General features: G+C 46.4%; 2 protein-coding genes across 2 annotated transcripts in view; one reads left to right on the top strand and one right to left on the bottom strand.

Annotated features, from left to right (window-relative positions):
* The window catches only part of rtn4rl1b (reticulon 4 receptor-like 1b), a 136,505-nt gene that overhangs the window by 26,639 nt on the left and 86,015 nt on the right, over nt 1–23,851 (top strand). The gene's annotated exons all lie outside the window — the stretch shown is intronic.
* Nucleotides 1–23,851, bottom strand: part of dph1 (diphthamide biosynthesis 1) — a 108,473-nt gene that overhangs the window by 81,048 nt on the left and 3,574 nt on the right. Inside the window, exon 3 of the mRNA XM_076036357.1 lies at nt 23,592–23,663. Coding sequence (XP_075892472.1) covers nt 23,592–23,622 — 31 coding nt within the window. The 5' untranslated portion in view covers nt 23,623–23,663. The remainder of the gene's footprint in view (nt 1–23,591; nt 23,664–23,851) is intronic.

Raw genomic sequence — 23,851 nt, 5'->3', positions numbered from 1 at the left:
AATTCATTGCTCATTGAAAAACAGGTTTTCCCCTCAACTCCTGTTGCTTCATTTATTTATTTATTTAAGAGTGGATAATTTATACAGGGTGAATGCAGACAGAGCTTAAGAATTTCTCGAACTAAGCAACAACAAATGATCCCAGCAGGTCTCTGGCTGGATAATCCACAGAACGGCAGTCAGTGCAACAGCCCACGTTTGCAGTTATCCCACTACGGATGCCATTAATGTTCCTCCTGGTGCCTATAATGTTACCTCGGCTGTGACATCTTTAATTAGACTGATGTGCATTCAGGCACGGTTGTGATGTGCAGTATTAACAATTACCAACAAGCTTACCTCAGAAGAAGGCCCATTTCCAGGCAGAGGTTTAGCAGTTTTTCCCTTACATTCATTTATTTTTCGTTAGTTGCGACAAAAAAATGAAAAACAACAACAACAACAACAACAACACAACCTGTCACAAATTGTTTTCACATTTACTTTACGTTCCCCCTGTCTCTGCTGTCTGTCACTAGGATTCCATTCATCTCCACCAAGCCTGAACGCATTTTAGCGAGCTGTCTCTAAAGTTTAAACACGCTGTGTAAAAGGCGGCAGCCTGTGCTGCTGTGATCACGATTGGTCACACAGCGGAGACGTGTGATGGCTGCGCTGCTCTGCTCCAAGTCAGAAAAAAAAAAAAAAAAGATGCCAGATGAGTGGCACTGTTTATAACGAAGGCTAGAAATCAAATGTATTACATGCCAACATAGTTTGGTTGAGAAGAAAATGCCAGTGTCCATGTTACTCATGTTTGATGGCCGGCTAGCAAGCTTCAGGCTACGAATAGACCCCCACTCCTCTTTAATTTATGAAGAGATGTAGATGAGCAAACACTGCGGCATGGTTAATCAGGCCGGCCCGCAGACAGGTTCTGCAGAGTGCTCGGTTCAATCAGTTCAAAAGGTGAAAGGCCATATGTTTAAAGACATAGCTTATATTTTAATTCAGTCCGCCCACCATTTTTCTCTTTGGTTACCCACACCAAGACTGTACTCACAGATATATCTGTCCATATGTAACCGATTTATCATGTTTTATGACAGTCTGAGCGACACAAATCAGATTTTTCTTTCTTTAAATTCAGACCCAGGCCGCACACACAACCACATACACACATTTCTGTTGTTCTTCCGTTAACAATCACAGTATACGTTGGACACAGAGCCTGACAAGATCAAAAGCTGCTCGAGCGACAGCAATTAGCTTATTATCATCACTCAGTCACGATTTTGTCACCTACAACATGAGTTCTTCCATATTTACGTCTGTAAACACAGTGCGTCGCCTTGACTACAGGCTTGTGCACCGTTAACGTAGGTCTGATAGCGGTCTCATTCCATTTATAATGTGAAAAAAACAAAACAAACAAACAAAAAAAGTCAGAGTTTAGCATTCGGACTCACAGCGGCGAACAAAGCCCAGGCCCTCAGCAAGTGGCTTTGTTTACAGCTTGAATCAGACTCAACTGCACTTTTTCGCCCCCCTGAACAAAACTGAATTTGGGGGAATTCCGCACGTATCGCGAGTTGCCGCGCACTCAAACGCATCAGACAGCGGCTGTCGGCCCCCCTTTTGCCTCCAGCGCGTCCTCTCCTCCCATCTTGACTCATCACGCCAGTCGGTGGAGTGTGTGGTGGGGGGGGGGGTTGCACCAGCTTCTCTTTCAGGGCTCTTCAAACAGAGAACAGACAATTCCTGCTGATGTATAGCTGCATCCGCGGCCATTCAGCGCCGAAGTATCTCGGCGGCACATAAAGGAAGAGTGGGCGATAAGAGACCTACAACAGCTCGTGTGAAAAGGCCACGCCAGCAGGGGTGATGCATTACACTTCCACTGCTTACCGCCGCCGCCGCTGCCCCCCCCCCCCCCAACGCCCCTCCGGAGTTTCTGTTTGTGTGTGTCAAAAGATTACGCATCGGCCCGCGCATCTGCAGTCGTGTCCGCGCGAGTCGCACGCAGAGTTAATCCGCGTGCGACGGCTCGGCGGAGGAACGGCCCCTCTGCGGTTGCCGGATTGACTAACAGGCTCGACAAACCGCAAACTGTTATTAGCCGCGAGATGCCGGAACAATATTCTTGACGGCGGAATGAAAAAAGCAGCGCGGGACAAGATCAACAAAAGCTGCAGTGAGTGACGCTGATAAGCAGCGGCGGCGGCGGCGGCGGCGGCGGCGTTGGCGATGGTGGAAACAAAACAGGACCCTGAAGTGCGGCAAAAAAAGTGGGAGCGCGGGAAATAAATCATCGGCGCTGGAAAGGTCTGCGGTAGGAAGGCAGGCGTTAAATTCGAACCGTTTCCAATAGATATGCATTCATTTTTTACGCGCCATTGTTCTGCTCTGGCTCGCCGCGGCTTTGTAAGGGAACGCATAATTCAGGCACCTCTGCGTTCAGACGCTGCAACCCGGGCGTCGAAAAAACGGTTCGGCTGCAGCTTCACAAAACTACCAAGGGATCGACCGGGTTGAGCCCACGCAAATGAGCATTGTTTGACCAGGTTGGACCCACAACACTGCTTGCAGAGGTACCGTCTTGTCTACCTGCAGCAGCAGAACTGGGGAAACGTATTTTTTTTCCCCGCCAGATTTTTAGTTTCTGCCACCACGCTGAAGAGATGATGAAAACAGGCGCCGTGCGTTTGAAAGAGCGCACATTAAAAATGTATTAGTTGTGTTCTCAACAAAATGCTTGTGCGCCAACAATGAGTGATCTGAGCGCGCACCATCGGCACAACTTGAAAGGCAAGAAGTCTCAGTTCCTCACATTACTGCGATTTTTACTTTATCTCACATCATAGCTTTGGTTTTGCTGGAAAAACATTGGGTATTTCAGTCAAAATTGAAAATGTACCCTTTTACCACTCATGCAGATGGCAATAAAAACTCTGGTGATATTTTCAAAGCCCTAAACCACGTAACCATTCTGGAGTTTTACAGAGGAAAATAATTTGTGCAAAAACAATGTGTGCAGGTACTGCAAATCCTTGTGGCCAAAACACTGGCAGGTCATTTATACCACTTCTAGACACATGATGACACCACATGAGCAAGACAGAGACTTGTTCTGTTTTCTTGTGTTTTGTTTTTCTGTTGTATTTTTACATTGACATATTTCTAAATTCCTATTCATGGCCATGACAGAAATTCTACAATTGTGATGAACAGTGAAAGTGTCGCCTTTGACATGTTGATGAGCAGAAAATAGGTCTATTATCAACTATCCCTATTTAGTTTTGAAATAAAGACAAAATATAATTAGAAATCACAGCTGGTGTTTTTAGTTTTGGATTTGACCGAACAGTCATTAAGTATATTGCGCTGGTGCAAATTAACAGAAGTGGAGTTTACAGGATGGCAAAAACATGGAAAAACCATTGGATGGGGTACAGGATATTTATATGGATCCACGGTTTAAACTGCACATCTGTTTTTTCACATAACTCTCATAACAAGGTACACCTGCAAGCAGCGATGGATTCTGATTAGCATTTTTGATTTGTATCCGAGCTAATTTTTGTATCCCGGCTGCGCCGACCTTGGGACACACTCTCTCCTCTCGTTCACTACATCACAACTGCTTCATACTCCAGTCCAACGCTCCTTATTTTCTCAATAGCATTTTCATTGATAGGAAACACGAGCTGGTCTGTTTTTATGAGATAAACGCCAAATGGAGCAAACATTCCCCACACGGGAAACAAGAGCATGTTGAAAACAACAACAACAACAACAACAAAAACACACGCACAACTGATAACGTTGGTCCGGAGCGCTAAGGCATGTTGCCTCTTGAATGGAGTGGAGAAGCAGGAACGCTTCACATTTTTCCTCGCTCCCAAGTTTTCTCTTCACGAGCTGATAGAGCCAGTTTGCAAATTTGAGTTTGTTATGAAGAAACCGTGATGCTGATGTGAAGCAGATGTTGTCAGCGCACGGGGAGGGTGTGTGTGTGTGTGTGTGTGTGTGGAGTCGGGATTTCTAAACCCCGCTGCGCGCATTGTTAAACCCACACAGGTTCGTTAGAGCAGGAGTGCCGTGGCGCAGACTGCCCTCGGGGCCTGTGGGTGCGGGACGAGACTCAGCTGTGTGTAATAGCGGGATCTGTGGAGAGCTCCAGCTGAGGAGCGGCTGCTTGCCCTGCAACAGGCAGCTACATCTGCGTCTCGTGCACGGGGGTTTTCTACGCAGGCTTAATGCCGGTTGCCCCACCGTCACGCGTTATCGCACTATTAATAGCGAGCTCTCCCACAAGGGAGTACCGGTAGGCGCTCGAGAGGGCGGCACCGTTCAAGTGGGAAGCGCTGCGGTCGACGGAGGGACCAGGGCGGTGTTCCGACATTAGGGGAGTGGGCGATGGAGCAACGAGGGAGAGCCGAGGCGTCGAGGGAATAGCTGAGCGGTGCAGAATCCCGGCGCTGACAAAACAAAGTTGTCAGGTATAAACAATGGAGACAAAGATAAAGTGAAGTTGGACGCGGCTGTACGGAAAGTCATCAGCCGGCACGGTGCGTGCAGAGCCTGACAAGACATTAGTGAGGAACAATGGGAAGGGCGGCTACATGAATCCTGCCGTTAGACTTCAGTGTCATCATGTTTTAAACCCATGTTAACCAATGACAGGGACTATGGATGGCGACACGAGACGTGTTCACGCTCCACCAGGTGGGCTCGTGATGGATCTGGGGGGGTTATGTTTCAGCATTGCCAAAATCTACCCTGAAATATTACATATGAGCGCGAGGATATGACAAGATCAGACACATTTGGCATAAAGGAGTAATAAAATTCAGTTTTCAGTCATTTTCTCCGAATAATATGCCTCCATAACCAGTCAGTGAACTGAGGAAGGTACGTCTTCACTTCGTTTGCTTGTCTCACTTTCTGGAACGTGAGTGCTTTAGAAAAAAAATAAATAAAAAAATCAGAAAAGTTGAAATCTTTGTGATATCACACTGTACCTTCCATACATGTCGACGGTCCAATATATCACCCTTTTGTCTTAACAGGAAGCTAAAACTGTGCAGGAGGTTGTAAGGAGACTGAAAACAGAGGGCTAAATAAACTTTTTTCTGGTGATTTGTAAAATTTTCTGGCTAATTTATAATGCGTTGGTTCCTGCGAAAAAGAACCACTCTAACTCAAGACCCTGATAATGAGAAAATCAGGGATTCAAATGTTACGTGAACACCACGGGCACAGCAGCCACTTAATTGTTTTTGCTTTAACATCACCACTTTAATTACACAGTTGTCCATGGTGGAAGTTCATTGGGAAAATTAAACAGGTGCAAAAAAGAAACCAAAAAAAAAAAAACTTGCCTGATTTTGAACACCTATTTTGCTCAATTTCATGGCCTTGCAAACAGGCTTCTCAGGTAATTGAATAGAACCTGTTGTCTGACAGGGTGGAAAGCCATTACCGGGGCCTATGAAAAGCATGTTCCCCCAATTAGGAGAGCTGATAATGAAGTCGCCCAGCGGGAAGCTCCGATTTCTCCACGCTGCAGAGCAGGGCAGGCGGGCCACATGCGAGGCAGTGATTGTTGTCTGACCTGAGAGACCTTGCTCCCCCTCACTGGACCCGGCACCCACCGAGTCTTAATTACAACCGCACAGGCTGCCCCCACCCTCTCCCTTAAACGCGTTGATCTGATTCCAGGCTAAAAATACCAAATTGAAATGAAAGATTTTGCAGTGCGAAATGAGCCGGGGCTTAAACCCCCCCCCCAAAAAAAAACAAAAAAAAAAACACGTGGGAGGTGCTTGAAGGGCCTGCTGCCCTGATAGGGTGCTTACTTGGGCTTAACCAATTACCTGCTGGATGCAGGGTGGATAATAACGGGATAACAGGCAGGCAGAGCCCTTGGGTACACAAGAGGAGGAGGGATGTCGTCCCATTTTCTCTGTTCAAGAACACAGGGCTTTGTGCGCGCGCACCTGTGGCCAGTTTGCAGCCTTGTGGTGCTTATCTGACCGGGACACCGCGGGGACGACTCGCTGCCTCCTTTTGCCATTTTTCACTGTTTGTTTCTTTCTTTGGTTTTCACCTCCACCTCTGCCCATCCAGCCTCCTCCCGCGTCCCTCTTTATTCCACCGCCGCGGCGAGACGTGCCTCGCCGGCGTCCCGGCCGGATCAGTCGAAAGAGATCCCGCGCGGAATAAAACAAGGGTGGGGACGTCGCCGTGCAACGGGGTACAAATTGCTTCACAAGCGAGATCTTTGCTCTGCCGCTGATTCGCAGTGTGCGACGGAGGCATTACACTTTGTGGTTATTGCGAACTGTAATTCTCCCCGGCACATGATTTCCCCTGACGATAACCGCGGCTCACGTCGGGGGAGTCGGAAATTGTTATTTGCCCTTAAATAGCGGCAGCAGCGCCGGAGATAATGTATTCCGTCTGTACAAGGTGTTTCCCTCCTCAGCTGTCATGCTTTAGCTCCTGCCTTTTGAACGACCTTGAAGGGCTTCGGCCCCTCGGACTCGCGGGGAGGCACTCGCGCAGTCAAACTTACTTTAGGTGTCAGAGACGAGAGGCAGATGCAGCGATATTCCGTATGAGGATGGCGTACAGTGGTGCGTACAATAATAAGAAATTCGGAGGCTCGCCGCAAAAAAAACGTCGGCTGCAGCAGCACCGGGGGAGTTACACAGGACGCCCGAACCTAATTTAATCACCTAATTCAGCATAATTTGAGGCAACCCAGCAAAGTCCCGCTGGCGTGGCTGCCTGAAGTCCAAATTATATTGAAAATTCGTGCAGTAATGTGGGGTGATATTCCCTCGGCCTTTGTGCCTTCGGTTGCAGTTCGGAAAAAAAAAGAACGCTACCCTTATCTTCAAATCGGCACCTTCTCTATAAACTCAAACGACCCCGGCCATGTTCTCTCGATCCTGTCGAATAACACGAAAACAAACTTCGTGCAGGTAACGACAGAGAGAGAGAGAGAGCGAGTGAGCGAGCGAGCGAGCGAGCGTTCCGACGTGCTTTCCGCCCCCTTGACATTTGAGGCAGCATTAAAAGGAGTGCAAATCGTATGCAAATTACAAAATACTTTTTAGCAATGCACGACAAAGTGTCTCGCGTTGCTTGCTGTGTGTTGCAGTACCGCTGTGCTCCCCGTCTTCCGCTGATGGACTCAAATAAATGCAGATCGAGCCGGCAGAAGAATAAACTCCTCGAGCTACTGAATAAAAAGCACGTGCGTGGAAAGGGACCTGCGATAAAGACTCCCGCACAAACACCCCGAAGTCCGAAAAACTGATAGCAGACCTCAGCTTTGATGCATTGCGGTCATTTGGTGCTACTTAAGTGGTAAACAGAATAATGAGCGCGGCGACACGAAGGGTTGACCAGCCAGGCAGAGGATATGCTAAAGACCCGGCGTTATCATGCAGCGTGCGTAGGAGTGGGCGTGTTTTTCCGTCGACTTCCTATCCGTCTTATCTGAATAGCTGGAGACTCGCATAAAACACCTCCCCCTCCCACCCCCCCCTTTAATCTCGCAACAACAGAACAAACCGAGACGCCAGGGATGTGGAGGTAGCAGGAGATACTTGAGTGAGAGAATTTCCCCGTTCACAAAGCAGGAACAGAGGAAAACGCCAGAGGAGGAAATACTAGAGTTAAAAAGACAGCTAAATGCACAATCGGCCAGTCGTTTGTCCCCTGTGGCATGATGAGCGGTTCGCCTGCTGCAACATTAACCTATGTCCGCACTGACACTCTGCCGAACCACTAAACTGTTGCTGCCGCCACTAATGAGGCACTCGGCGAGGAGTGCGGCTGAGATTAAAGTTGAGGACCTGTTTTCAGCCCTTTTGCCCTCCTGCCACTGTCACTTCAGTGACAGAATAAGTGAGCAGGGACGATACTGTAGCAAAAAATAAAAAGTAAACGGGGGAGTGAGGTTGCAAACGTGCTGAAATATCACCATACTTGAATAACTCGGGGACGAGTCAGCTGCAATGTTTGCAGAGTCATGGTTCAGGAGCTGGTTGTGACACTGCATTTAAAAGGAGAAAGGACAAATGCCTGAAAAAAAAACAAAAAAAACCACGCAGCCTGAGCTTATTAACTGAACTGCAGACATGTGCAGAAACCTTCTCTCAGTTTTCTTTACACATGGAAACCAAAACTGGCTGCACAATCTGCTGTTGGAAGAAGCCGAGGCTTCTGGCCAAGGTCAAGTCTTTTCTGTGCCAGTGACCTTGAAAGAGTCTCAATCACCTCTCCATTGAACTACTGCAGCTTTTCATGTGTTGATATTGAAAAGTCTGCTCCACACCAATTATCGTTGGTCCAGCAGATGCTTGGCTCCTCACTGGAAGAAGCATGAGGACATAACTTCCTTCACTGTCTTCCTGTCCCCTTTCAAAAATGATTTTAGCTTGTTTTATTTGTTTTTAAGTCCCTGAATGGCCCGGTGCCAGAATATTTATCAGACTAAATAAATCTTCATCAGCCTTCCAAAGCCCTGAGGTCTGCAAACCAGATGGTCCTTGATGTCCTTCAATCTACATTAGAAAAATAGAGAAGGCAGCGCTTCTGCTGTTGCTGCCCTCAAAATTTAGAACTATTAATTGTTGCATATTCATAATGATAGTCTTGAAACTTTTAAATCGATGTAAAACAGTTTTTTATTCTCAATGGCATTTGGTGAAACAACTACACTTCAAATTGATCTTTGAAGAAGAAGAAGAAGAAGAAGAAGAAGAAGAAATTTGAAATACATGGCAACACTTTGATAATATTTATACATACATATATATATATATGTATATATATATATATATATATATATATATATACATATATATATATATATATATATATATATATATATATATATATATATATATATATATATATACATATATATATATATATATATACATATATATATATACACATATATTTTGTTTTTCCTCTTGTGTGTACTTTCATTGTTGCTTTATATGTAAAGTGAAGTTGTAAACCTTTGGGCTTCTTTGGAAAAGTGTGAGAAACATGAAATTGACATTGCTGTTCTACCCCTGGCCTGGGGGAATCAGCGGCCATTGCTCTTCCACTGAAAGTTAGTCAACGACAATAGCCACAGATCACAGTAGCAGAAGTTTACTTTCAGCTTCATAGGTGAGCAGCAGTAGCAGAACAAACAAAAAAACTACACAAAAATCTCCGAGTTGCCTTCAAGAAACGACCAGCCAAAAAGCAAGAGAAAGTGAGTTAGAAACTTCAAATTACTTACAGCGCTACCAACTCCAAAATGCACAATTATTTGCACTACAAAGACAAGAAAAGAAAAGGTTATTATTTATTAGGCTGTCACAAAGGGGTTCACGGAGTGCTAAGTTGTTTCAGGAGTCGTACTGTCACCGAGCTGCAGAAAAACTTCACACACAGGCTGTTGACTGCTTTGGAAAGAGAAGAGAGAAAAAAACAACAGTTCAAGAGACATCGGGTGGTGGTTAAAAATCAGCAGCCAGCCAATCAGCCAGCAGCAGTTCGGTCAAGGGGACAAGTGGCAGCACACGCGTGCACCGACTGCAGAGGAGGGAAGTAGGGGGAGTCTAAAACATAAATGACAACAAACAGCATAACAGTGTAATTTTACACACTCTGTCATTTAGATGTGTTTATCCTCTGGCAGCGTCCGCCACTCCAGCCCCTCTGCCAGACCTGTGGTAGCTGCCAAAGCGCTGAGGTTGATGGGCAAGTCTGGACCGACCCGCTGCAGTCGTCACTTCCCTCTGCTGTTATTTAATACAGCTGGCGGCGGGAAGGTGGTGGAATGGGGGAGGGGGCGCTATATATATTTCCCATGTAGGGCATCCAGGGAGTATCAACACTTTATAATGAGAATCAATGCCATACCGCGAAGGGATGTATTGATACGTCAGCATCGATCTGCGCAGCACTGAGGACTGGCAGCTTTTCTGATGTCATGGGAACGGGCTACATCTCCGGCTTCCTTGCGAGTCAAAATATGAATTTTTGCCTTTTTGTGTCGAGACGTTTTAGCACGTAGCACAACGATTTTCAACAAACTTTTCATTGGCTCGCATTTAAACTTTAACAAGTGTTTGTGAAGCTGCGTCGCAAAAATGAAACAAGCGCTTTTCATTACGGAGTGATTTTTTCTTTTTTTTTTCTTTAATTTTCGGACTCCAATGACATGTTTGAAAAACGGCGCAATGTTCCCGTGCTATGTTTCATTTTAATTAAATTTTACAAATGAAAATGTCAACTATTTATCTGCTCCACATTCTGGTTTGCTCAGACAGTGAGCAAAGCGTTTTAATCCCTGCCTGTCACTCACTCGGCGTTTGCTTTCGCTCCGGCGGACAAAAAAAAAAAAAAGGGAGCCGACGCGCTGACCATCCAGATATTAGCCTCAGCCTGGCGAGCCGCACACGCACCGCGACCACACGCGTACTTATCGTCCGTGCTGCGTGAGCTGCTAAGCCTCTTAATGCTAAGATGTCCGGCAGTTATTTTCTTGCTAAAACACTTGATTCTCGATGTATTTCCATTTTATTTACTTTTTGTTTGTTTGCATTAAAAGCCGCCACATCTGCTAATGCAGCGGATGCATTTCTACCTTAATTTACACCCACCAGGTGTTTTTGTTTTCCACTATGTCAACTTCACTCACTTGCTTTCATGCATCAGGTGTTTTATTTACTTTAATTATCATAATGCGAAGTGCCTCAGTAAATTGCAGGGTTTAAATCACCTGGGTCAAGGTACCCTTCGTTTAAGCAATTTCCCACGACGAGTGGCGCTGCTGTCGTCATGATCAACCAGCCGTAGGTACCTAGCTTATCACTGACGTGTGCCTCCGCTAACACAGATGGTCATACGAATGGAGCTGAATTTTTAAATCTCTGTTGCAAAATCGCAGCCTCAACCCGTAGGTTACGTCTTTTTGGTGATCTGACAGCAATAACACAGCAAATTACATAACTCCCATGTTGGCTCCTGCTCTACACAGTACTTTCAAGTCTCGACCCCTTATTTTGTGTGAAAAAAAAAAGTAATGAACCCATGATACACAAAGTTGGAAACATACTATATATTAGCACAAATCCAAACTTTCTTGTCAAATCCAAACTAACTTGTGCGATGCATCTTCACAGCGAGTGTTGCTCAGCTGGCGTGTTGTTATTTTCAGTGTGCCTGTTGGATGCGAGGGGCTGCAGAAAATGAATTTTGCCTTTGGGCCACAACTTCCACAGTCTCCGAGTTGCATATTGCTTTTATACAAAACAAGACAGGTGTGTAAGTGAGCACTAAAATCTCTGGCTCGCAGATGTTAACGTCACGTTGTTGCCTCACCTCGCCTCACCTCGCCTGCGCGCGGACTTGCCCTGTTTACCCCCGCGTCTTTTTGACGTACCTGCGGCAGGAAAGATCTAACCATTCACGTTTCCCCCCCCCCACGGGACGGCCGAGGCGGCGCGGAGTGCCTCGCGCAAAATCCATTTTCCTTTTAAAGAAGAAAGCGAAATGGGCCGTGCATGTCAATACGGCGGCGTGCGCGTTGCTGCAGGAGGTAAAAGAGTGGGGAGAGCACTGCACTTCATTGGATTACGGCGAGGGGGGAGGTGGTATGAGAGGTGGAGAGAAGGCGGGGGTTTGGGGGCAGGACGGGGAGGGCATCAAGTGAGTGAAAGGCCTTTCATCTCCCCCTGACGTCTTCAAAGACAATAAGCCTCACCCACTGCACTCTGTGTTGACATTAGCACGCTGCACACGCACGCGCTCTAAGCCCCGACATCTAAAAGCAGACACAGCGCTGACACGCATGTCCGTCCTTTCACATGCCAACTACCCCCGTGCCACTTTCCCCTGCCGCGGATCAAAGTCAGGTCACGACTAATTAGCCAAGAAAAAAGGGGCTTTTCACGCCGCACGTGCACCTCAGTCACCGATAGGTGGCAGATTGCGAGGGCGCGCAACGCTGTTGTTCGCATCTATGTGACTTCGGTAAGACGAGGAAATGTTTCGAAACACGTGCCGGATGGGATGTGACCCAATGGAGGTTCAAAGCCTTGCTTGAGGAAAGAAAAATCTCACATACGAAAAAAAAAACAAAAACCAATTGTGATCACAATCGGCTAAAATCAAATGCCGGGTTTTGGGCTTAATACCATCAACTGCCGTTTAGGACGATGTGCTCCTGCATCAAACAGATTAGCTGGAGCAATAATTACTGCCAGAGCCAGATGTACTGTGTCGGTTAGTGATTCAAATGTGAGGAAACGCGAGAAAAAAAACAACTACTTTAATGCGGTAAATATTCTGTTGTTCATTAACGCGGCTTGAAGTGTTATTTACAAATCGAGGATCTTGAGTAGGCGGCGGGGCTGTTGCTGCAGACGGATTTCAAAGGCTTCTGGGTGTAACCTTGCCGGCGCCAGGTATACCTGCAGTCCACAGCCGCGCAGTCTGAGCTTCCTAGTTGTGCATTCTCCACACAGAGCAGTGGAATCACGACTGGCTCTCTGAGACAAGGCTGCGGCAAAGCAGGCAAAATTGAGGCCCGAGGAGCTCCTAACAAAATGAGAAGAAACACGCTTATGTGTGTTTCGCAAAAAAAAAAAACAAAGTAGCTCTGCCACGCTGACATGTGGAGTTTAGTATTAATCACATCACAGACAAATAATTTTCTCTCAAAAAATGTATCCAAATTTTAAGAAATTTGATTAGAATGTTTCCCTGGTGCTGAATTTGGTCCACAAGGAGTCGCTGAAGCCCAAGAAGAAGTTGTATTGCCTAAAAATTAAACAGAAATGCCCCACAGATGAGATATTGGCTGGAAAGCAGGAATATTTTTACTGTACGTGTGCTCTTCATTTAAAACATTCTTTTGAATTTGGGCCGGTTGCAGAACACCGACCTTGCGCCGCTTGGGGAAGAGCTTCCCCAGTTGCACTGACGCAGACCCTAGGCTGTTGGACACGTGCCAACTCTTTGGGGGGGGGGAGGGGGTAACAGGGTGACAGCGGTTGGTACCTGGGCAAGCAATGAGCAGCGAAGCGCATTCAGGCCATCTGCAGCGGATCGTCGGGTACCTCTCGGAGGTCAAACGCAAGAGAGAAAGAAAAAAAAAAGCAAAAGGGCCGCTTCTGCTGCTTTGTGCCGGAGTGACCTGTGGTATCCGCTCTCATATAACTCCGCTCATCTCGAGGAGGGCAGAGCCATTTATCCCCGTGATCCTGCATCTTATCGGCATCTCTGGATCCGGGGAGACTAACTAAATTCGGCCTTTCAAAATGGCCTCGGAGAGAGTCTCGGCTTACACAGGAGCGCCTGGCGGCTTACAGTATTCAGACCAGGCTGTGCTACGAAAAGTAAGATAGCGTTTCATGTAGTTCAGGGTAACCTCAGCACCCCTTAGAAAAGATTGGGTGCCGTCATCTTGACCGGTTGCCTAAGAAGGTTTGATAACGTTATAAATGTATTCCAATTCAAAGCCGGAGTTTAAGCGAACTAAATATTGCCCTCAGCTTGGTGCCGACGCTCAGACCAGATGCGACGCCTCTGTGACAAATGGCTGTGATAACCAGCAGCCATTACCTATGCAATTTCACTGTCACAATAATCGATGCAGACCAAGTTTTTTGCCCAGCGCCGATAGAGCGCGATAATCTCACATATCACCTCGTTCTAACGGTGATGAATGGTGACCTGTCACATCTGAGGGTGTATCGAGGAAGAAATTTGATAGCAAGTTTAATCAGTGGTGGTTTTTTGGGGGTAGGAAAAATAAATTTAATAACGATAGCAGGCTTCAGCTAAAAGCAAGAGAGGCGCTGGCGACTCTCTCCACTGCAGGAATGCCAGGAGGTTAGCCGGATGGGGCAGGTGCTGACGATGGGGTGCTGCCATCAAAGCGGAGATCTGTGACCGCTGTTGTCACAAGCAGGGTACCGGAACCTTTCATCTGTCCGTGCCCATGTGTGATCTCCCACGTGTACACTGCCCCGGCGCGAGTCTGTTTGTCGCGCTAGCCATCCGCACCAGCCATATCAGACAAGCGAGGACTTCAAAAGCAGGGGGTAAAAAAAAAAACAAATGATGTTTTATCCGCTTCCAAAAGCCCACTGCACATCCCACATTTGTCTCTGTGACCCAGAGCGGAACGATGATGGAGCGCCACTATCTTAAAGCTGATGTATTTGTTCAGTAAATCAGAGCAAAGCGAAACAAATAGCGTGTAGCGATGGCTCCAGGCCGGCTGCTGTGCCCACATACCTTTAGCTTTGCATCAGCCACTTGTGCGACACACAGTCCTTGTTTTGATGTAATTGGACGGTTCAGGCTGGTTGCTAATTTTCAACCCAAAGCCTGCACGGCTGAGTGTCTGACATACACCTTTTCCCATTATTTCCATAATTACTTTCTGGGCCCTCAGAGACGCCAGCACAGAAATATGTGTACATACCAGGCAGCCCAGGCTATTTTCCACTCAAGTACACTTCCACGCTACCATCTGTGGTGGTGCAGTGCAGCATCACAGCCCTCACTGGCTTATGAATGATCAGTTTGCATGACGCACATCAAGACTTCAGCAGATATGAGGCTGGCTCTAATTTTGCTCTGTAAGTCTCAAAAGGTCACCTCTTGCAAGGGGGCAAATAATTTTCCACCACTGTAAGGTCATTAATTCCAATTGAAAATTCTGTCTACTCGAACGCCGCTTCTGAACCAGCACGTCATTAACCACCATCATCAAATACATGCACTTTGATATATCTTTCTTGCATCTCGACACATAAGACTTCTCTTTAATGTTTGTGTGTATGAGTCACAGGGGCTGGTTTGATTCAAAGCCATGAATAAAAAAAAAGTCTTGTTTTCTCGGGATTTAGGCACAAAAATCTGCTGGTTGTGTCAATATAGAAGACAGGTTACCTTTAGTTTTCTGAGGCGACGCAGCCTCTGACACTCTAGCCTGTTCTAGCAGCTATTAAATGATGTACTTGTGTCATGCTGATGGCGAGGAATGGAAGGCAAATGCTAAATGGCATCTTTTGGAAGAGCTGTTGAGCGATGCGACAGATCACTGAAAAGGCTTTTGTGATTCCCTTCTACTTGACTTTCTTATAGCCAGAACTTGACAGAGACAAGCGTCAATTAAGAGTCTTGATCCATCGCCAACCATTCACTGCCATGGCATGATATTTTTCACACAAGTGTACTTGTACATCTCTGAGGGCAATAAATCATCCTTGCCCCTCCATCACACTGATGTTTAAGTGTTAGCCTGCCACGCACAGCCACTCACAGGTCCATTTTCAACAGGTCAGCTATTTCCCACTTTGAGTAAACATCTGGATGGGTTTAGAGACGGCCTCGTCCAGGAGGTGGAGTAAGCGGAGGAGAACTGACCCCAAAATGGAATCGTCATAGGTGCGATGGCAACAGATGAGGGAGTTTAGTCCACATGGCCTGCTTTGCTCATTAAAATTGGCCTGCACCTGTGTTCCTGCTGCACAGCACATCTGCCAACCTCCGCGCGCCTACAGTTACCCGCCGTGCAGCCATCTCATGGGCCGTTGCCGCATCATTCACGATTACGAAGGCACACATATCTTATTCTGGCCGGTGCTGCACCACTGCGCCATGACCTCGTGGGCAGCTGGTCATGAGCGTAACCCTCATTATGAAGTGTTGTTTATGCAATGCAAATATATTTACATTAGGCTAAACACTTGATTTATAACTTCTGTCTGAAGTTTATTATTTTTTATATATCCGTCATATTTTATAATTCATACATTTGGGACGAGCACATCAGCACACCTTTTGGGGATAGCAAGTGATCAAACCTGCCAATGAACTGGGATTTTACAACAGCAAAGCTTTGATTCTAGTTTTTAATTTGCTCCTGTGTTTTTAGATCACCGGACAAACTATATATATATATATATATATATATATATATATATATATATATATATATATATATATATATCTGGCACGCCCATATAAAAAATAAACAACATTTTGTGTCATTGGCTCTTTTTACAAACCTATGTTTGATCATTTCAGAGTAAGGTGTTAAGAAGCAAAAAATATGAAATGAAATTGTAGTTGTTAGCATCCACTTACGCCTACTGATTACTGTATCTTTTTGCTTAGGTGTGGGTGAAATTTATTCTCTTCTCGTTGTAGTACAAACCACTGCAATTTCATATCTTTGATAAATGAGACCACAGTTAGTTATTGCAGCCTTAGCACTATGAAATGCCAACATGGCACAGCACAAAGGGCAATCGGCAGCATGAGCAACAACAGATATTAAATAAGCCTCCACCTTTGAATGGTAATGGTTGTCTCTGCCTTCAACAGACAAAACCAGACCATGGCCGGGATACGTAAAGCCCTCATAAACACAGTCACCATCTTAAATTAGCAGTATCATAATCAGACTTCTGTATTCCAAAGTTGCTGCAGGCTAGCTGTGAGTCTGTTCACTTATGTGTCTTTGGGTGCAAACATTAAGTCGCGCAGGTGAACTGTCTGACTCATCGCAGACATTTGTTTGGAGCATGCTGTGATTAACCAGTCGGTGCCTCCGAGACGCCGCCGCCGCAGCTGCAGCCGGGAGCATTTTCACTTCACAGGCAGTCTGTAAGCTGTGAGCAGAGAGGACCCTTTTTCAGTGCACGCATGCTGTGGAAGAATGATAAATGAGACTAGTTTGTTTGCATTTGAGTATCTAGGTTAAGTCGGATGTTGAAATCCAAAGCGTGTCTTATATTTGTTTGTTTTTTTAAAGTAAATCTTGCAGTACTGGCAGTAGTTTTTCAAATAAATAACAGCGAGGTGTCTGGGGCTGTATTTTGAGCGTACTGCGAGTGTCATATGTGTGCATTGTTTGGCAACTCTCTAGTGGGGCCCAACTCATGTTTCAGCCACTGATCCTGCTTTTACTCGGAACTTGTCCTTCGTTTTTCAGGAAGAGAGCCCCGCGGAGCTTTGCAGCTGAAATTAAATGCATTCTCAATATGTTTTTCAAAGAATGGCCCTCCTGAAGCCAATAATCCATTCACATGAATTTCAGTGTGTATCAAAGAGAGCATTGCCTGCAGCGACCGCGTCCTTGCTGAGCGCTGAAGAAAAAAATATGTATACAATATTTACCAACTGCGCTCATCATTATGTTGCTCCAACAGTGAAACTGTCAGCAAAAGAAACATAAAATCCATCTCCTTATTCCGCATTTGTTTTGTGTTTTTTCATTTCATGCATGGTTTTCATGCAGAGTCCCACAGTGAAGTGCGGCATGCGCTCAAGCTGATTGAAATGCTTCCACCCTGTTGTGCCAACAGATTTTTATCCTGCATTGTGTGGCTCTCGGAGGCATTTTTCGGCGAGTGTCCTCTGCGTTCGGGTGCACAGGAAGGAGCTTTATAGCATTCGGCACAATTTTCCAACGAGCAGCCTTTCTGTGTGAAGGGAGGCAGCAGCAGCAATCAGCTGTCCGCCTGCCACGGTCAAGTCAACAGGAGCTAATTTCCCCCCGCCCCTCCTCTCTGCGTCTCTGTGAGGCTTTGCAGTTAACGTCACAAGTGCATTAAGAGAGTCAGACAGATTTGTTTGCGTTTCCCGTTCACGGCGGCGGCGAGCTTCATCAAGGGCACCCAAACAAAGCGCAATCAGCAATCCTCCCTCTTCTGTTTCCCTCCAGAAGAGGCGGGATTCTAATGAGGTGAGAAAAATGGGACTTGCAATTACGTCCTCAGCCAGCTCTATGTAAAATGTGCATTCTGTTTCCATCGTCGTTAGCAGAAATACTACATGTGACGGTAGTCATGGCGACATTGCCCAGGTCTGTCCAAGGACAGGAGTGCGTGTTGTCATTTAGAGGGAGATAAAACGACGAGGAGTGAGAGGGATTGGCGGAGGAGGTGTGAGTTGACTCAGCCCTGCGCGTACCGTTAAGTCAACAGGCCCTACAGGGTGGCTCATGCCAAACCGTCTTTGCCTGGTGAGTTACCAAAAGACACTATCAAGACATGCTGTGACAGAAAGCTGGACGATTGCATTACGCGGGGACATTAATTCAAAACGCGACGTCTCGGCCCGCAAGGCGGGTGTCAAGTCAATATTCATGCCCCCGTCTATTGTCTGACGTGTCTGCTTCGGCTGACATCCTCTAATAGCTCTAAAATGTGTGTTCGGGCCACTGAGGGATGCAGAGGAGAGGGGAGGGCAAAAAAACAAGGGAGCTGGGCGGCGGGAAGCAGTGGGACAGTGTTGGAGGACGTGGTGTACATAGCTGCCTCTCAGACTCCATTAAGGCTGACGGCGCCCCCGTAAAGCTTCCCCGTGCCTTTCACTGCTTCTGCTCTGGTCCTCAGTCAACACAGAGTGATGCTCGAACCTGACACATTCAGGCCACAGCTGCTTCGTTTTTTTTTTTTTACAAACTTGAATTTGTATTGTTGTTTACATAAATACAAGAGTGTTTTTGGTTTTTTTAATCATCCTCGCACTAACCGGATTGTAGCGTATTCTTCACTGTCAAAGCTACGGGCGTGGGCTCGCCGTTTGAGCTGTCCGTGGTCCTGAGCAGCATCTGCACGACTGCAAACATTCCATCCCTTCCTAGAACGAACGGTCGCCAAGAAACAGCTACAGTCTGAGAGACAGCAGACCTTGAAAACCTTGAAATGCTCCGTCTCTGGCAGCAACTGTCACGCTGTCCCAGGCTGAGAGCTGATAGTTTGCAGCAACACAGAGACTCTTTATATAGACATAATGGTGCTAAGCAAGTAACTTAATGTAATGTTGGATGGCTACTTTTTCAATTTTATTTTATTTATTTTTTTTATCGTGCGTATGTAAGGTGCTATTTCGATAAAGTTTCATTTAGTTTGAATTGCATTGATGCACAGATGACATGAATGATGAAAAGAAAAGAGACAGTTATGTTACCACCAACCCTACCTTCGCCCTATGACAGCTGGGAGAGGCTCCAGCAGACCCCCGCAACCCTGAGTTCAGGAAGAAGCGAGTGTTAAAAATGGATGGATGGATCTTACCACCAAAGTTCAATGCCACAAGCATTTTTTTTTGTCTAGGCGGCCATTCAACATTTGTGCGAATGCATGTTTTGATGGGTTTTGTGACTCATGCAGCTTGCTTCCCCTCTCAGCTAATAGTCATGTCATGTCGGCTCAGTAAATGGAACAGGAAGATAATGTGGGGTACTAAATTTGAGTGGAAAAGTCAAAAAAAAAAAACAAACAAACAAAAAATGATCTCAAGTGGGACATTAGCAACTTCTGGTCATTAAACAACTATCTGACAGAGCACAATCCAGACTTACTAAATAAACCTCAGAAGAAGTTCTGCCTGACACTTAAATTACTTTTGAAAGACAATGCGTGGAGCCAAACAACAGCTGCTTTCTTTACACGTAGACGGGACTAAGCATGCAGCCATCAGATAAAAAAATATCTACGCCCTTGAGGAAAATGGGAGGGATGGAAAAAAAGAAAAGAAAAGACAGACGGACATTTATTCAGAAGACATTCGGAAGCGGTGCGAGCATATGTAAGTAAATGTTAGCTTGGAGACAAGTGAAAGGGAGGAGCTATACTCTAATGGTACCCGCGCCGCCATGGCCAGCAGGTCTACGCGCTCCCCTCAGCGGTTTGTGTTAGCTTTGCTTATAGTTTTAGAGTGCGACTACACCTATATGTTGAAGCCGCAAGACACAATCAGGGTCATTGCCAGAGAATGAGGCCTCTGGGCCCCTACGTAAAGTGACAATGATGCGAACAAATGTTTGATTCTTTTGGGTGGGGAATCACATGACATGGCCTATATGATAAGAGGCAACGTCAGTGGGAGCTGCTTTTTAATGGTCAGGTTTCAGCAGGTTGAACCCGCTGCATCCTGTTGGCTGTGAGGACCGTTGCCGTCACTCAGCCGCCTGAACGATCGAGTTTCCAAGACCGGGCCACGATTCTGCTGCCGGGTGCCGCCTGGCGCTCTCTGGGGAAGCCCCAAGGTGGACAGAGAAGGACAAAAACCGTGTATGGAGTCCCACGAGGTTGGCTCTTAGTATACGGGCACGGACCATAAAGTGGAGCGGCCGCGGCGTGGCTGACACCTATAGCGCAGCGAGGTGGCGGGGTGATGATGAGGTGACCCTGGTGCGAGGCACTGCTTTTCCTCTTGCCTGGCCCTCTTTTGCCACCCCTGCCGCAGCCAGGATTGATGAGCGCCGGCCGGCGGGGAGACGCGGGGCCAGATTAGAAGCGCGCTGCTTTGTCTTGTGTGCAGCACTTCTTCAAAGTGCAGCGCGGCTCCCCCTTAATTGGTTGCAATCCCTTCAAAGCTATTCTATCTGCAGGACCAGCACGTTTTCTGTATTGTGTGTATTTTGTGTGTGTGTGTGCGTGTGCGCGATAATGCGTGCTTGTGTGCGTGCGGCGGTGTCGGGGGTAAAACAGTAAAAGAAGGAGGAACTTTTGGAAATAAAGGAAGAGGCAGAGGAAGGAGGTTCTGAAAAACTAACAGCTTGAGGAATTGCTGAAATATCTTAATTTTTAATTTCCATATTCTCACCACTGGCTATTTACGCCACGTGTTTTCCAAAAACAGACTATTAACCGCTCAGACTTTGCACGGCTCTGCTGTTGTGTGCTTTTCTTTATTTAAACACGGTCCAGAGACACAAAACGTCGAGACAATGTGTCTTTAATAGCAGCAGGAGACGCTGGGTCTGTTGTTGTTGTTGTTGTTGTTGTTGACGGATTTTTCTGAGAAACTGCAGAGACTGAACTAGTTCTCATCAAATGAGGAGGAACAGGGAGGAAAGATTAGAGGAGAAGTTCTGGAATATATTTAAATAATTTCTCCCCTTCACTCGCTGGTTCAAGTCAAACACAGGTGCTCATTTTCATCAGATCCAAGTGGTGCATCCTGTCAGGCTGGCTCTGGGAATAGGCTGGTACCCCGCCTATGCCCCAGGGGCTGCTGGGATTGAGATTCTGATTAAGGCTTTAGGCCAGGCGAGGAGGGGATTGCAAATAATCAGCGCTGTACTTAAGAACTGTGGGAACCTGGCAGCTTTCAAGCCTTGAGGGTCCAAAACTGAACCCAGCGACCGTTTAAGAGGAACCTTGATGACTCAGCAGGCTTCATCCTGATAGCCCCCTGGCCTGGCGGGGCTCAGAGGAGCACCAGCAGAGTGGGGGGAGGGAATTAAGAGCATGTTTGAGCATTTTCGAGCATATTCCTGTGCAGCGGGGGGATTTAATTGTGAGTCCGTGAACTTGAGTTTATGGAGAAGCCTTTGAGCTGTACATGTGAGTGTGTATCCTCCTGTGAGCGCTGCGCATTTATTATTTTTAATGCGATTCCTGAATCACAGAGGAGGGCTGCTAATGAAGCTCATCGGGCGTCTCAGCTGCGCGGAGTCTGCTCCCGCTGTTTACCGGGCTACCTCGGCCCCATTTCTCCTCTCTCTCTCCTCCCCGCTCTCCCGTTCCCTCGCTCTTGTCAAGTCACTAAGCGGCGGAGACGCCAGCAATAATCAGGGGACAAGCGGGACAAGAGAGGGGCTGCGCCGGAGATAAAAGGAGGCACGTCCACGTGAGGGAGGAGCCTCAAGTTTTGGGGGGAAACAAAAGGGGCTAAATTGGCAGGGACTGACGGAAGATGGGAGATTAGGAGATGAACCAAACGTCTGATGGAGTCTGATGGAGTCTGAGTCTGCGTGAGGAGGAGGATGGGGAGGAGGAGGAGGAGGTGGTGACTGAGGAAGAGGAATAAAAGCAGGGACACAGATAATCTGCTGACCCACTTTTCGGGCACCACGCTGAGATGTTAGCCGGCGCCGCAATAAATAACGCGCGGCAGGTCGGCGGAGTCTTGCAGGCGCTCGTGACGCTGCTCGTCGCGCCTCCCGCCGTGGGAGAACGTCGTGGCCCCGCCCCTAACCTCCGCCACTTCGGCCTGTCATATCCATAATCCCTCGGAGCGGAGCTCCGGCTGATTTAGCACCATCCAAAGACGCCCCCGGGCACGCAAGGGAATGTGGGTTAGGCAAAACGCCGGCGGAGGTTCTCCTCCTTGACGCATGCAAGGTGGAGGTACAGAATATATGTGTATATATATATATATATATATATACATATATAAATATAAATATAAATATAAATATAAATATGAATATATATATGTATATATTATAGATAGATAGATAGATAGATACTGTAGATATAATAGATAGAAGGAGAACAACAATAGATAGATGTCTATCTATGTGATGTGGACGGCCGCTTGCACGCCGCACAGGTGCGGCGGCGTGGACGGCGCCAGTCAGACCACGAGGGAAGACCGAGGAGCAGCAGGGGAGACGGATGGAAGACCAGGAACGCCAGCGACACCGCGATTCAGTTGACTTGCGCGCTTTTTGTCATTGTGGGACACTGTCAGTGTGCCTGGGCTCAAGGAGAAAGCCGCTAAAAGCATCCGCCATTATGCTTTCTGAGGGTTTTACAGTCGCATCCATTTAGCCACAAAGGTCTTCAGAAATTCGATGCGGAACACACGAGGACGCCGAGGCCTCACCTCACAAGCAAGCAAGCGAGGCGTCTTCAAAGGAAACTTTTCAAGCCCGCCGCCGTCCGGAAAATAATATATGCCGTAAAAATAAACTTTTCAAGCGAACCTGTTGCGAGGCTGCAAAGACGGTTGTGCATTTACCTGTATGATACCTGCATTTAGAGCAGTTTTTATACATAAAAGGGGGTGAAATAACATTTTAAGGATGTTTCTGCTACCCCATCTGAAGCAGCTGGCTCTGACTTTGTTGACTATCTTGGTGAGTTCTTTTTTTTTTTTCCTTCTTAAAGGGACTTTGTGTTTGCAGGTGCTTCAGTGCTGAATTTGTCATCAAATGAAAAGATGGGCAGAGTGCACTTCAGAGAACTGTGAAAGCAAAAACTTGAGACGTACGTGTGTGTGTGTGTGTGTTTGTGTGTGTGCGAGTGTGTGTGTCAATGAGTGTCCTGAGCATTACTCTTACATCACTTGTCCTTGAAAGACAGTTTGGCTGCACAACTAGTGATCAGTCTATAAACATCTCTCTCTCTCTCTCTCTCTCTCTCTCTCTCTCTCTCTCACTCTCTCTCACTCTCTCTCTCTCCACGTCCACCAATGGCCCTAATTAATTACACTAAACATATTTATTAAGCATAAACTCAATGTTTCACCTTGAAGGACAATTTTTCAAGTTTATTCATAAAATATTATGCCGCTCTGGGGTACAAACTTTGTTGCACAAACACTTTTCAGTCCATGAATTACACATTTACACATTTTGGAGTAGACTAAATTTGAAGGTGTAAAAAATATTATTGTATTACTGTTTTTCCAGAATTTTAGTTTCCTTCCTGGACTTTATGTCTTGCAACATTAATTATTCAGAAAACTATGACGAGCCCCAGACTGAACCCTTGTTTACTGAGAAATTCACATTTTATCTGAAACAATTGGTTGTTGTCACTCACCTGTGAGGTGTCTCACTGTCTTTTGTGACATCACCAGGGGCAGATTTCCAGAACAAGGTATTCCAGCACGCACTTTATGAAAAGCAGAAAAATACAGTTTTGATTAGACACATTTTGTTAGATTTGCACAATATGGGATCTTTCAAAGATTATTGTGCACATATGCACAATAATTTTTATTTTTATTTTGCGGTTTATACTTTATAGCCTTTGACTAATGTGCCACATAAACAACTTTAAAGGGCTTGTTCACTCATTGT

The sequence above is a fragment of the Nelusetta ayraudi genome, unplaced genomic scaffold, assembly GCF_046127955.1.
Source record: "Nelusetta ayraudi isolate G7.1 ecotype Tasmania unplaced genomic scaffold, CSIRO-AGI_Nayr_v1 ptg000048l, whole genome shotgun sequence".
Lineage (NCBI taxonomy): Eukaryota > Metazoa > Chordata > Actinopteri > Tetraodontiformes > Monacanthidae > Nelusetta > Nelusetta ayraudi.
Note: the sequence above shows the minus strand (reverse complement) of the source record. Positions and strands in the feature narration are given on the sequence as shown.